The 15,268-nt window shown below is 38.8% G+C and overlaps 2 protein-coding genes and 1 long non-coding RNA gene across 6 annotated transcripts in view; 1 reads left to right on the top strand and 2 right to left on the bottom strand.

The window, feature by feature from the left end:
* Window positions 1-618: 618 nt before the first annotated feature.
* Window positions 619-6,939, bottom strand: angel2 (angel homolog 2). Of its 4 annotated transcripts, none has more exons than XM_083535632.1 (9): window positions 6,727-6,934; window positions 6,039-6,439; window positions 5,667-5,878; window positions 5,505-5,574; window positions 4,078-4,499; window positions 2,769-2,877; window positions 2,517-2,568; window positions 2,265-2,431; window positions 619-1,190 (listed from the first exon to the last, which is right to left on the bottom strand). In XM_083535632.1, the coding sequence occupies exons 2-9, from the start codon at window positions 6,427-6,429 to the stop codon at window positions 1,039-1,041; spliced, it is 1,575 nt and encodes a 524-aa protein (XP_083391758.1). In that variant the 5' UTR covers window positions 6,430-6,439; window positions 6,727-6,934; the 3' UTR covers window positions 619-1,038. The 4 variants fall into 4 exon arrangements, with proteins under 4 accessions (XP_083391758.1, XP_083391757.1, XP_083391760.1 ...); XM_083535631.1 differs by having other exon boundaries at window positions 6,039-6,436; XM_083535634.1 differs by having other exon boundaries at window positions 6,039-6,939.
* On the top strand, window positions 1,080-10,921 carry LOC310722872. The gene is made up of 3 exons (XR_014532521.1): window positions 1,080-1,214; window positions 10,218-10,350; window positions 10,790-10,921. It is a non-coding gene; the product is annotated as an uncharacterized lncRNA (long non-coding RNA).
* galnt14 (UDP-N-acetyl-alpha-D-galactosamine:polypeptide N-acetylgalactosaminyltransferase 14 (GalNAc-T14)) overlaps window positions 8,819-15,268 on the bottom strand; it is an 18,546-nt gene continuing 12,096 nt past the window's right edge. The window contains exons 10-16 of the mRNA XM_083535627.1: window positions 14,892-15,018; window positions 14,371-14,463; window positions 12,019-12,102; window positions 11,706-11,841; window positions 10,765-10,884; window positions 9,970-10,374; window positions 8,819-9,527 (exon numbers count right to left, since the gene is read on the bottom strand). Coding sequence (XP_083391753.1) covers window positions 10,228-10,374; window positions 10,765-10,884; window positions 11,706-11,841; window positions 12,019-12,102; window positions 14,371-14,463; window positions 14,892-15,018 — 707 coding nt within the window. The 3' untranslated portion in view covers window positions 8,819-9,527; window positions 9,970-10,227. The remainder of the gene's footprint in view (window positions 9,528-9,969; window positions 10,375-10,764; window positions 10,885-11,705; window positions 11,842-12,018; window positions 12,103-14,370; window positions 14,464-14,891; window positions 15,019-15,268) is intronic.

Below are 15,268 nucleotides of genomic sequence, written 5' to 3'. Positions count from 1 at the left end.
GAAATCCACATCAATATATTTTTCATAGACATTTTATACCTGAGTAAATGTTCAAATGTTTTTTAATGACGTGTAACAAATAAGCAGGTAAAATTTGGAATAGAATTGAAGAGAGACGTCAACATCATATATATATATATATATATATATATATATATATATATATATATATATATATATATATATATATATATATATATATATATATATATATATACTCGTTCCGGTGCTGCCATCTAGTGGCGTAAATATAACATGGCACATCTATATACAATATAAGAAAATATTATGGATGGAAACAAAACATACAAACAGATAGAAAAAAAATAACAAAGAACAGATAGATAGATAGATAGATAGATAGATAGATAGATAGATAGATAGATAGATAGATAGATAGATAGATCGCTCATATGGCTGAAAATCTCGGGTGTCCCAATACTTTTGAAAGCTCCTAAAGAAAAACTATTTGAAATATTTGTGAACTGCATATGTCTGGAAAAGTCAGCTATCCATATAGAGTATATATATAAAAAAAATCTGAGTTTTAAATGTGTTTTTAGACAATAATAATTGTCTTAAAAAAAAAAAAAAAAAAAAAAAAAAGCTGAGACTTGATTGAAACCACACAGGGCACGCTTTTTATTATTGAAATGTAGTGAGGTCCCCGTCATCCAATTCATATTTTCTGCGTTAAAATATTTACCGTTATCGAATATTTGGAATATCTGGAACGATATTCAGCAGCTCTTTACTGCTCTAATGTACAGATTAGACACTGACATACGACTTCATGCTTAATAAATTAAAAAGTCCAGACACTTCAATAAAATCAGATATGAAAACATGAAGACAAAAAAAAAAAATAAAAAATCTTTCCAATAATTTCAGTTGAAGTCTGATGTATGTGAAGTGTGTACGTTTAGCTGCTGTTCTGTAAAAACTCCAGAGATCTAAACACCACCATTTATAAAGCAATCGCTTTTTATCATGTGACTTGTGAGATCTGATCTCTCTGCACCAGGCAGCCGAGGAAGGTCAGGAGTGCAGACGGAAGCGGGCGATGAGAGGAAGATGGTCGGATGAGTGGCACTGATTGGGCAGGCCGTTCGCTTCTCTCAGCTCGGCTTCTCCCACCAGGGCCAGTCTAGACAACAGCTGCAGACCTCGCTGTGGAGCAGAACTGCATTCTAGAAAGAAAACACAGCTCTGTGGTAAACTGGTGTCTGGGGCCGTTGTGTAAACGTTTACTTTACACTCTTTTTACAGTCATTGTTCCTGTTACACTTTCTTTACAGTAACTTTAGTTACTTTTACAGCCCTTTTACAATCTCTAGGTTCCCCTTATGATCCAGTTACACTCCCTTCACATTCGTAACACTTTCTTTACGGCCGCTTTACCATTTTTTTTACACTCTCTTTACATTTTCTTTACACTCTATTTACAGTTACTTCACACTCACTATGTTCCCTTCACACTTTCTTTACATGCCCTTTACGCTTTCTTTATGGTCTCTTTACACTCTCTTTACATTACCTTTACACTCCATTTACAGTCACTTTACACTCACTGTGGTCCCTTTACACTTTCTTTACATTCCCTTAACGCTTTCTTTACACCATCTTTACCTCCCTATTTTGCCCTCTTTAGAGTCACTTTACACTCACTTTATTTATCCTTTACACTCTATTTACATTACCTTTACACTATTTACATTACCTTTACGCTCTATTTACAGTCACTTCACACTCACTATGTTCCCTTTACACGTTCTTTACATTTCCTACAGTCCCTTTACACTCTATTTATGCTATCTTCACACTCCCTTTACACTCTATTTATACTTCCCTTCGCATTCAATTCACACTCTCTTTACATTCATTACATTTACACTGGCGGCATTTGGCCGACGCCCTCATCCGCCCTCATCGACGTACATTTATCTCATTCATACAACTAAAAGGCTGTGAATTTGGGGCCTTGCTCAGGGACCCAGGAGCTGCAGCTTGTTGTGGATAGGATTTAAACTCATGAACTACACTCGTTCGAATTACACCCTCTTTACGTTCCCTTTACACGGACTTTGTCACCTTCACGCTCCCTTTACATTTCCTTTACACCCCTTTTTGCAGTGAATTATACGAGCTCTAAATGATTTGAATGTTCAATCAGTCCTGCAGCTCGCGGTCAGTTGGTACCCCATGTTTTTATGTGTCTCGAGGAAAGTTACAGGTATGGCATTAACTCCACGCAGGAGTCTCACCTGTCCAGCCCAACTCATCCCACTGCGCAGGGGAGTAGAAGATGTAATCGACGGTGATGGCGGTGCGCGAGTGGCAGGTGGTGATTTCACGATGGCCACTCTGTTTCAGGTAGTGAGAATACGCCGAGGTCAGCTTCAGGCGGTGTTCAAGGCTGTGGATTTTCAAGCTGGTAAAAAAGTACAGAAAGGAAATAAATCGGAGTTCATTTTCTGTTTGTTTTTTTATTAATGAAGGAGTTGAGCAGAACGTACTCTTTGTTCGAAGCTTGTTTCCCGGATTCCTTTCCATCAGTTTCTGTTGGGACTGAATAATGCATTATTTAATAAAAACAAATGTAATCTCTGAGTTTTAGAGTAATTTTTTTTAAACACATTTATCTCAACATGAATGAAGAATACTGATTGTTACTGATTGTTAGAATCAAAACGCCGGTAAACGTGTAGAAATAGAAAAAAGGAACACTGGCTCAGTAAAATCCATTTAATAACAGCGTCGGGTCACACCGTTAGTTTGGCTCTCGTACTGGCACAGCCGAGAGATGCCGAGCCCGGAGGGCAGAAGGGGTGAAGTAAGGACTCTGTGCCCTCGAGGGCTTTCTTCCTGTCCTGATACCTGCGAAAGGAAAAAGAAAATGTAAGAAAGAGGAAGTCTGTAAAGAGAAGAAAGTGCGAACCTGAAATGTTCAGACATGAGTACGGTTTCTGGAGTTTATAGAGTTTATTTAATGCCTTCTAAAATGTTGTTTTAATGCCATACACTCTTCCAACTTTCCTTTTACTGTGACTTTACACTCTTCCAACATTCCTTTTACTGTGACTTTACACTCTTCCAACTTTCCTTTTACTGTCACTTTACACTCTTCCAACATTCCTTTTACTGTGACTTTACACTCTTACAACTTTCCTTTTACTGTGACTTTACACTCTTCCAACATTCCTTTTACTGTGACTTTACACTCTTCCAACTTTCCTTTTACTGTCACTTTACACTCTTCCAACATTCCTTTTACTGTGACTTTACACTCTTCCAACATTCCTTTTACTGTCACTTTACACTCTTCCAACATTCCTTTTACTGTCACTTTACACTCTTCCAACATTCCTTTTACTGTCACTTTACACTCTTCCAACATTCCTTTTACTGTGACTTTACACTCTTCCAACTTTCCTTTTACTGTGACTTTACACTCTTCCAACTTTCCTTTTACTGTGACTTTACACTCTTCCAACATTCCTTTTACTGTGACTTTACACTCTTCCAACATTCCTTTTACTGTGACTTTACACTCTTACAACATTCCTTTTACTGTCACCTTTCCTTTTACTGTGACTTTACACTCTTTCAACATTCCTTTTACTGTGACTTTACACTCTTCCAACATTCCTTTTACTGTGACTTTACACTCTTTCATCATTCCTTTTACTGTGACTTTACACTCTTCCAACATTCCTTTTACTGTGACTTTACACTCTTTTAACATTCCTTATACTGTCAATTTACACTCTTCCTACATTTCTTTACACTTTATGTTCCCTTTACAGTTACTTTACACTCTCTTTACATTCCCTTTAGTCACTTCACTTATATTAGATTTTCTTTAAATATCTTTTGCACTTTGTAACCTTTACAGTCACTTCAATTGTTTTACACTGCCTTTACCTTCCCTTTAGTCACTACACATTTTTTCCACTCTCTGTACATTCCTATGACACTTTACATTCCCTTTACAGTCACTTCACTCACTTTACACTCACTTTACATTTACTAAAAGCTATTTAACACAAATAGCGTTCACCAGATGATTCCTCTCACCTTCCCAATGGGCATTCCTGCATATTCCAGCCTGCTATCTGTAATGAAGGTGTAGAGGGGACTCGTGGGCACCGAGTTAAAGTCACCACACAGCAGTATGGGGCAGGTCGTACCGTCCCCCTGCCGTGCGACGCGACCAATCTCAGCCATCAGAAGTGCCAGCTGTGCTAGCTTGATGTCACCCCGCCGGGGGTTGTACAGCAGGTGAGTGGTGACCACGCAGATGTTGCATTCAGAACCTGACGCTCCCATCGGCTTCAGCATCACAATCAGTCCCACGTTATCCCGGTCCAGGATCGGGATTCCATGCCGGAAAAACTCCACAGGGTGAGCGGAGGACAGCGTAAAGCGAGATGTTTTAAAAGCTACCATGCAGCCATCAAGCTTGCGCCCAGTCCGGCGCTTATACTCGCAGTGGTATCCTGCAAACGAGGGAATGGATGCAAGGATCAAACACGACTTCTATATATAGATTATACACTTGTTCTGTAAACTCCCTTTATACACACTTTACATTCCAGTTATTCTGCTCAAGTTCCTTTATACTCTTGCTCTTGTTGCATTCCTTTGACACTCTGCTCACCTCGTTAAGTCTTCTTTACACTGTTTACACTCCCTTTACGTCCACCTTCTTTCTCTGCCTTCCCTTTTCAGACACTTTGCGTTTCCTTTACACTCTATTCACATTTTATTTATTCATTTTTTTACATCTTGACAATCTAGTTACACTCCACGTTCTCTTTACACTCTCTTTACATTCCATTGACACTCTAGTTTCACTCTACATTCACATTTAATATGTTTACACCCACTTTACATTCCCTTGACAGTCTAGTTAAACTCTTGCTACATTCGTTTACGAATCTTTACCGTTACTTCACCTTTACTATCCCCTTACACTTACTTTACGATCCCTTTACATTCACTTTACTCCCCCCCCACACCCCTTTACATTCCTTTTACCTTTACACTACTTTACATTCTTTTTACACTCTTTCTACCCTCGTTTTTTCCATTCTCTACACATTCCTTTGACATTTTTAACATCCTTTTCATTTACTTTACATTCTTTTTACACTCTTTTTACCCACTTCCCTTGACACTCAAACTAGTTAAGATCTTAAGTTTCCTTAAATTCTCTTTACATTCACCTTTTCTTTTTCTTTATGTTCCCTTCACACTGATGTAGTTATTTTTGTTTCATTCCTTATATATAAATGTAAAATAAATGGTATGGAAGGTATGTACCAAGATAAGAAAAACTCATCTGATTACATTGTGGCCTTTGCAAAACTCTTCTACATTTGGGGAGAAAAACAAAAAGGGACTTCCGGTCCAAAAGCGCTCATTCGTTTCTGGATGTACCGCCGGCAGGATCCAAAAGAGAAGTATTTCACCAAGCAAAGTGTAAACAGAACAAAGCGTACCTAGATGTTCTAGACTGGGTTTGATCTGCTTCTGATAATGATCCTCTTGCACCTCCTGAAGACACATGATCTATAGAAAAGAACAGAATCGAAACACTTAACCGCAACACACTGGAGACGGTATTAAACACAACCGGTGTCGGAAACGCGCGATTCGCTCACATCTGCGGCGTGACGCTTCAGCTCCTTGAGGAGGTTATCGAAGCGATGGTGCCACTCCAGCACGTGTGGGTTACAGTGTTTATAAAGGTAAAGGTTGCTCAGGAGCAGTTCTTGAGACAGGATGTTGTAGGACATGACGGAGAAATTGAACGGTTCAGCACTCAGGCTCTCGGACAGCTCCTCCCACTGCCTCTGCAACTCTGGAACAGGATCTAATCATATTATTAGGAATAACACAGTAATAATACATTATAGCATTTGTTCATTTTATACAACAGAGTTTTGAGGGTCTTGTTTAAGGACCCAGCAGTGGCAGCCTTGATGGTGCTGGGATTTGATCTTAAGACCCCACAACAGTAATTCGGACATCACCTGTTTTCGGGTGTGCTCCATCGGAGGATAGTTTCCCAGAAATGTCTGTAAGGTTGCGGAGCCACGCAGTCTCTCGTCTCTCTCTGTAAGCTGAGCGTTTAGGGCTGATCTGAACACCTTCACCTGAACGTTCACACTCCGAACTCTTTCTCCTTTTGACAGGAGGCTCTAGATCGGGGTGCTTCATCAGGCCAGGTGAGAGATGAAAGAGACGTGGGCGATCTCTGCTCTGCAGCTCACTCCAGATGAATGACCAGAAAGGTCTGGGTGAAGTCAAAATAGTTCTGGTAGTGATGAGAGGAAATGGATTTCTCCAGCACCAGGAGCAGTGCTTCCAAAGAGATGCAACAGATGGAGCAGAGCCCACTGCACTCAGGGGGCGGACAAACATGGGTTTACTGCTGAGACAGAAGACATAGACCTCAGCTAGAACATTAGATCTATAGATATGTTTAAAAAGAAAAAAGTCAAATGCTGCATGTGAAGCTTGGCAACGTCATCACTTCGCGTCTTTACTTGCTGGATAGTGCCATAGGTTCAGTGAAGGCAGAGAGCTAAGAAACAGCCACATACACCTCAAGGAAAACCAGGAGAAGGAAGAAACACAGACCACAGAGCGAATGCAAAGAGGAAATTGTAGCCTGCAACAAGCTAACTCGCATTATGCTAGCTAACTAGCATGGCTTACTTCGGGGTTGCTCGTGCGCTCTCATTTTTAACATTCGGATGTCGATATACATTTATAAAATATATAAATATAAATGTAATATTATATACATCCTCATAATAATCTAACCATCTCGAAATGTATCAAAACAAAGTTAGCTACGAAAGCCATCAGCTAAACGGACGCGAAAAATACATTAGCGTCGGTCCCTTGAAAATGACGTAGCTACGGAGGCCCGATTGGAAAACGCAATTTGTAAAAAATAATAATAAAGTGGGACACAAGAAGCTCTTCACCTTATGTTCTAAATGTTGTAAATGTTCTTGTTTCTGGTTTATATATATATATATATATATATATATATATAAATACATATACTGATTCTTATGATAAAACAAATTGTGTGCACATTCCCAAGAAATACTCCATATAAACTATAAACCTAAACTATAAATCACTATATTTTAGTTACTATAAATCACTATATTAATGATCTGTGCACACTGGAGACTAGTTTGGATTTTATAACTCGTCTTATATTATTATGGTGTGACTCCTGGGCCGAATGTGCCACTGACCTTTGGTCCTAAAAGCAGATGGTGCAGTGGGTTTCCTCCTTCACAACCTGACTTTGTGTTAACATCTCTAGTGATCTGCTGCGCTTAAGTGGTGAAAATCGAATGGCTATCCACTGCGTGATTAGTGCTGTCTTTATGTTTTCTTTACATTTACTTTACGCTCCTTTGACACTCTTGTTACACTTTCTTTACGTTTCCTTTACATTCCCTTGACCCTCTGTATAATCTCTCATTGTATTTAGTTTACATTCACTTAAATTTTTTTACACTCACTTTACATTCCCTTGACATTCTAGTTAAACTCTAGATACATTCTCTTTACACCCTCAGTTTATACTCTTTACATCCCATTTTCACTCACTTTGGGTTTCGTTGACACTCTAGTTACACTGTCTTTATGTTCCTAATTCATTCATTCTTTCTACCCTTGATTTACACTCCCTCTACCTTTGCCTTACACCCTTTTTATGGTTTTATTGCACTCTTTTTTTACCCCCTCTTACATTCCCTTAATGTTCTGTTTACATTCTTTTATGTTCCCTTTTTTTTCCCCTCATGTTCTGTTTACACTCTTTCATGTTCCCTTTAAATTCCCTTAATGTTCTGTTTACACTCTTTCATGTTCCCTTTACATTCCCTTAATGTTCTGTTTACACTCTTTCATGTTCCCTTTATGTTTTGTTTACACTCTTTCATGTTCCCTTTATGTTCTGTTTACACTCTTTCATGTTCCCTTTATGTTCTGTTTACACTCTTTCATGTTCCCTTAATGTTCTGTTTACACTCTTTCATGTTCCCTTTATGTTCTGTTTACGCTCTTTCATGTTCCCTTTATGTTCTGTTTACACTCTTTCATGTTCCCTTTATGTTCTGTTTACACTCTTTCATGTTCCCTTTAAATTCTCTTTATGTTCTGTTTACACTCTTTCATGTTCCCTTTATGTTCTGTTTACACTCTTTCATGTTCCCTTTATGTTCTGTTTACACTCTTTCATGTTCCCTTAATGTTCTGTTTACACTCTTTTATGTTCCCTTTATGTTCTGTTTACACTCTTTCATGTTCCCTTTATGTTCTGTTTACACTCTTTCATGTTCCCTTAATGTTCTGTTTACACTCTTTTATGTTCCCTTTAAATTCTCTTTATGTTCTGTTTACACTCTTTCATGTTCCCTTCAAATTCCCTTTATGTTCTTTTTACATTCTTTAATGTTCCCTTTACATTCCCCTAATGTTCTGTTTACACTCTTTCATGTTCGCTTTACATTCCCTTAATGTTCTGTTCACATTCTTTCATGTTCCCTTTACATTCCCTTTATGTTCTCTTTACACTCTTTTTGTTTTCGTTTTACCTACTCGCTTTACAATCTTTTTACTCTCACTTGCATTCTGTTTACATTCCCTGTACACTTCCTCTACACTCTAGTTACACTCTGTATAATTCGGGAAACATTGTACACTCTGTGATTTGCATCTCCTACTAAACTAGTAGGAATTCCTCTTTTCTGTTACCCTCTGTAGATCAAAACAATGTACATCAACGTATCAGACTGTTTATTGTATAATGTTGTGCAGTGATATACAACAGTACAAGCCATTTTACTGAATGGTGCTTTTGGGATGCCATTCATTCATACATACATATATAGAGAGATTATATGAGATTCTCAGATTGTCCCACTAGACTTTGGAGAATTACTTTTTTTCAGCATGAACTAGAAGTAAAAACCTCAATAAGTTTCATGTCAGGACTTTGATTAGCCCAAACCTATAGCTTTATTTTGATACTTACAAGCCAATCAGAATTGGACTTGCTCTTGTGTTTCATTAATTAGTGCAAGTTCTCCTTAATAAGCAAATGCATCCCCACACCGTCACACTACCATCACCATGTTTCACACACATTTGCTGTGAAACGCTCTACCACACGTGGAACATGACTCAGTTCTTCCAAAACGTTCTTCATGTTCTAATACTCATTAGAACATTATTCCAAAAAACCTTCATGAGATGGCGAATATTTTTTTATGACCTACTGCCAGCGAGAGTTCTGGCAGCAATTTTTGGTTTTCTTTGTCTGAAGTTGTGAAACAATTGCGTGTGACAAATGTACAAAAATTTAAGGAAAAAAAAAGCAGGAAGAGTATTTCAGTATTGCCACTTCTCCATTGTTATTTTGAAGGTCTTTCTTGTTTCGCACATGTGGCCAGCTGTTTATTTCTGTTCTTACTGACACTCCAGGAATCCTGAAAAGTAAACGATTACAAAGAGGATTAGCAGAAGACATTCACACATCCGAATAAGTATCACATAAAAAGACAACAATACATGAAAACAAATGAATAATAAAAAAAATATTAATTAATTAATTAATAGCAAACATTTGTCAATTATTTACAAACTTTTTATACATTTACAGACAATAAAAACATTATTGTGTAAAGCAGACAAATCGTGAATTATATCAATTTAAAAAAAAAAAACATATAACAGCCAGACGGCCAGACGGCCAGACGGCCAGACGGCCAGACAGCCAGCCAGCCAGCCAGCCAGACAGACAGACAGACAGACAGACAGACAGACAGACAGACAGACAGACAGATAGATAGATAGATAGATAGATAGATAGATAGATAGATAGATAGATAGATAGATAGATAGATAGATAGATAGATAGTCCACTATTACCTCTTCAGCTACAGACACTGAAAGTGACTGCTGTTGAAGCAGATTGCTGATGTCTTCCATACAGTACATATGAGTCTCTGAGTCTCTCTCTGAGTCTCTTTCTCTCTCTCTCTCTCTCTCTCTCTCTCTCTCTCTCTCTCTCTCTCTCTCTCTCTCTCTCTCTCTCTCTCTCTCTCTCTCTCTCTCTCTCTCTCTCTCTCTCTCTCTCTCTCTCTCTCTCTCTCTCTCTCTCACATATAATCCTGAAGATGGTCAGGATCAGGAGAAAGGCATTTCCCATCTCTGTGTTTGCACTGAGAGCTCACACGGGCTGATCACCAAAATCCCACCATCCAATGCCATCTCACTGTCCAAACAGAAGTTTGATACCTGGTGCTCCAGGTGGGTGCCTGCTTTCTGCCAGCGCTTTGAGATGAAAATTAACACACACACACACACACACACACACACACACACACACACACACACACACACACACACACACACACTAATATGTCTCAAAGTAATACATTACTTGTTAATGCATATAATTAACTTATTAATAAGAAGGAAAGAAAGAAAGAAAGAAAGAAAGAAAGAAAGAAAGAAAGAAAGAAAGAAAGAAAGAAAGAAAGAAAGAAAGAAAGAAAGAAAGAAAGCATATAATAGCTTAAATCTGAACTCTGTAACCATAAAGATATATTTTGGTTCTATTATTATAAAATCTGCAGCTTTTAATAAAAAAAAACTTGATTTTATCTATTAAAATTTCTGACTATAAAATCCCTGGTCCTCAGTAAACCCTCTTGGTGTTACCTGTTTGCTGTCGCTGATGTTGCAGGGTACGAGTAAGATCTGGGAGGCCGGCAACGTGGTCGAGACGGACAGACAGACCTGCTGCTGGCGAATCTGCTGTCCATGTGTGTACATCCACTCCTGAAAGCACATCAGAGCATCTGAACACGACAGATATACAGTTAAGGTGAACACCCATGGCTACAGGCTGCACAATGTGGAGGTGAAGAACGGCCTGAGGGATTATCATATATTATCCATCATCATACCATGGTCACCTCCAGCATTTATGATTTATGATGTACTGATATAAAGAAATAAATGAATTAATAAATCCGAAAAAATGTATCAGTATATAAATAAAGGATAATGAATTTATTTATTATTATATTTAAATAAATAAATATTTATATATGTACATTTTTATGACTATTTTCCATATTAAAATAAATATTCAATTATGTTATTATAATTAATAAATGATAAATTACTAAAGAAATAAATAATGATTTATAAATAGTAATCAATCAATAAATACAATTTATTAAAAATATTGTGTAGCTATATAGATAGATTTATTGCAGACAGACAGACAGACAGACAGACAGACAGACAGACAGACAGACAGACAGACAAATCCATCCATAACTTGTTTATCTTTGCATAACTGTATATTCCACTCATATTTATTCTGTAAATACTGTCTCATACAACATTCATACTTCTCTCGACATCTATGCCCAATTATTGCACAGTATATTGTATATTACTATGTATACATATATAGACACTTATGCACTTCTGGTTAGATGTTAACTGCATTTCATTGACTCTGTTTGTTGAATCTAATCTGATCTAATCTAGAGCGGATTAGCAGAGGCAGACGGGTGCAGACGGGTGTGTTTAATCTGATTTAGCGTCTCTTTTGCAATGTAAGCAGCAAGACAGTGTCTCTGTCATACCTGGTTGGCGGTTTTGTTGCTAATGCATGGGGCGAGCATGAGCACCGGAGTGTCCTGTCCTTCAGCATGCTGAGCTTCAAGACAGTTCTGCCTTTGCTGGATCGCTCCGGATTTTGAATGGGAATTATCAGGAACCCTGGGGAAGAATGCATCTATGCACATTAGCTGGTGTATTAAATTACTTTATAGAGGCAGATCAATTATCAGGACCAATCTGGCATACACAAAAACACACAGTTACACACACACACACACACACACACACACACACACACACACACACACACACACACACACACACACACACACACACCTGAGCTCTGGATAGACCTTGTCCAAATACCACTGGAACGTTTTGCAGTTCAGACTTTTTCTTAGCTCCTGTCTACCATGAATGCTGCCAAGAAACAACAGTCAGAGGAAATTAAATAATTTCAGACAACATTTTCCTCAAAAACCGCTGAAATCATGACATTTTTGCTGTCTGTCTGTCTGTCTGTCTGTCTGTCTGTCTGTCTGTCTGTCTGTCTGTCTGTCTGTCTGTCTATCTATCTATCTATCTATCTATCTATCTATCTATCTATCTATCTATCTATCTATCTATCTATCTATCTATCTATCTATCTATCACCTCAATTCCAATAAGGTTGGGACACTGTGTAAAATGTAAATAAAAACAGAATGCAAATAACCCACATTTCTTATTCATAATAAAATCATCCTAATCATAAATCAAAAAACATAACAAAGAACACCCAGAACTGTTCAGCTCGAATCCTGTATATGGGCAGACACATATACAGTGAGGAAAATAAGTATTTGAACACCCTGCTATTTTGCAAGTTCTCCCACTTAGAAATCATGGAGGGGTCTGAAATTGTCATCGTAGGTGCATGTCCACTGTGAGAGACATAATCTAAAAAAAAAAACTACAGAAATCACAATGTATGATTTTTAAACTATTTATTTGTATGATACAGCTGCAAATAAGTATTTAAACACCTGTCTATCAGCTAGAATTCTGACCCTCAAAGACCTGTTAGTCTGCCTTTAAAATGTCCACCTCCACTACATTTATTATATTAAATTAGATGCACCTGTTTGAGGTTGTTAGCTGCATAAAGACACCTGTCCACCCCATACAATCAGTAAGAATCCAACTACTAACATGGCCAAGACCAAAGAGCTGTCCAAAGACACTAGAGACAAAATTGTACACCTCCACAAGGCTGGAAAGGGCTACGGGGAAATTGCCAAGCAGCTTGGTGAAAAAAGGTCCACTGTTGGAGCAATCATTAGAAAATGGAAGAAGCTAAACATGACTGTCAATCTCCCTCGGACTGGGGCTCCATGCAAGATCTCACCTCGTGGGGTCTCAATGATCCTAAGGAAGGTGAGAAATCAGCCCAGAACTACACGGGAGGAGCTGGTCAATGACTTGAAAAGAGCTGGGACCACCGTTTCCAAGGTTACTGTTGGTAATACACTAAGACGTCATGGTTTGAAATCCTGCATGGCACGGAAGGTTCCCCTGCTTAAACCAGCACATGTCCAGGCACGTCTTAAGTTTGCCAATGACCGTTTGGATGATCCAGAGGAGTCATGGGAGAAAGTCATGTGGTCAGATGAGACCAAAATAGAACTTTTGGGTCATAATTCCACTAAACGTGTTTGGAGGAAGAAGAATGATGAGTACCATCCCAAGAACACCATCCATACTGTCAAGCATGGGGGTGGTAGCATCATGCTTTGGGGGTGTTTTTCTGCACATGGGACAGGGCGACTGCACTGTATTAAGGAGAGGATGACCGGGGCCATGTATTGCGAGATTTTGAGGAACAACCTCCTTCCCTCAGTTAGAGCATTGAAGATGGGTCGAGGCTGGGTCTTCCAACATGACAATGACCCGAAGCACACAGCCAGGATAACCAAGGAGTGGCTCTGTAAGAAGCATATCACGGTTCTGGTGTGGCCCAGCCAGTCTCCAGACCTAAACCCAATAGAGAATCTTTGGAGGGAGCTCAAACTCCGTGTTTCTCAGCGACAGGCCAGGAACCTGACTGATCTAGAGAAGATCTGTGTGGAGTAGTGGGCCAAAATCCCTCCTGCAGTGTGTGCAAACCTGGTGAAAAACTACAGGAAACGTTTGACCTCTGTAATTGCAAACAAAGGCTACTGTACCAAATAATAACATTGACTTTCTCAGGTGTTAAAATACTTATTTGCAGCTGTATCATACAAATAAACAGTTAAAAAAATCATACATTGTGATTTCTGGATTTTTTTTTTTAGATTATGTCTCTCACAGTGGACATGCACCTACGATGACAATTTCAGACCCCTCCATGATTTCTAAGTGGGAGAACTTGCAAAATAGCAGGGTGTTCAAATACTTATTTTCCTCACTGTATAAGGGGAAAACATTCCACTCCCAAAACTTCAGCAACTGGTCTCTTTAGTTTCCAGACGTGATTCTACACAGTGGTAAACACGGTCCTTGTTTTGAGACCTGTTGCAGCCATCAAATTCGATATGGCCTTTAATTTTCCTTCAAATGGAGCGTATTTCTAGTGTAAACATGTGACATTGATCATCTGAATGATCACGTCTATAAGCAGGTGTACAGAGAGTGGTGTGATGTCTGGTTTACACTCGGGGAACTCACTCTCCGTAGGACTTGCCTCGGGCGGCCGGTCGAGCGGAGTAATAGAAGATTTTGAAGTCATCCATCCACACCTCAGCGGTACGCAGTGTGTTCCTGAAAACAAAATGTGCTCCTGAGATCAATTATAGCGACCCTGTTCACTCGGGCATGGACGTGGAAGTGGAAATAGGTGTTGTATCACAGGAACAAACGTCCCATTTATACACGACACGCCGAGGGAAACCGAAACAGCTAAGAAGACACGAGTAAATGTCTTTCCATTTTTCCATTTTTTCCAACTGTCACATGAACACTTTAGTGACAATCACATTATGAAACTTCAGATCTGAACTTTAGTTATACTTTATACTTTTATTATACTTTGTCTTAGAGACAAAAAAAATGCATTGATCTCTTCAACTAGCAAACAGAAATCTAAGGAACGTCATCTCTACAATGCACCTGATTGTGCATGACGATGTGAGCTAGGAGATGATGATGATGATGATGATGATGAGTGAATACTGCTCAAGAAATCTTACTTAATATAAGTATTGGCGTTGCCGTCTGGAAAGCTGTACGGGTGTTTCTTGCGGAAGACATGGCCAACTCTGCTGCATGGGACGATCTCCAGGCTTCCTCCACACATCCACGCTCTGAACGAGATCTCTGCGGCGAAGTGAGGTGAGGTTCACAAGACTTTAAAAGTGCACAAAAGACTCACAATGCACTGCTAATAATAAATAAATTATTATATATATATAAATAAATCTTTATTATAAGAGCACCATTGTTCTCCATTCGATTGCTCATATAATCATTTGCTTCTCCAGTTCATCAAATACATCTGGTGCATTGACCCGTTTATAAAAACACACACACACACACACATAAACACACACACACACACACACACACA

The sequence above is a fragment of the Silurus aristotelis genome (genome assembly GCF_946808225.1).
Source record: "Silurus aristotelis genome assembly, chromosome: 29".
NCBI classification, from domain to species: Eukaryota; Metazoa; Chordata; class Actinopteri; order Siluriformes; family Siluridae; genus Silurus; species Silurus aristotelis.
Note: the sequence above shows the minus strand (reverse complement) of the source record. Positions and strands in the feature narration are given on the sequence as shown.

Coding starts and splice junctions, on each gene's coding strand:
- angel2 (XM_083535634.1), bottom strand. CDS start 6,429: ATGTTTGTCCGCCCCCTGAGTGCAGTGGGCTCTGCTCCATCTGTTGCA. Junction 2,878..4,077: donor CAGGAATGCCCATTGGGAAG/GTGAGAGGAATC, acceptor TTCCTTTCGCAG/GTATCAGGACAGGAAGAAAG. Junction 1,191..2,264: donor GGATGAGTTGGGCTGGACAG/GTGAGACTCCTG, acceptor TTTTCTTTCTAG/AATGCAGTTCTGCTCCACAG.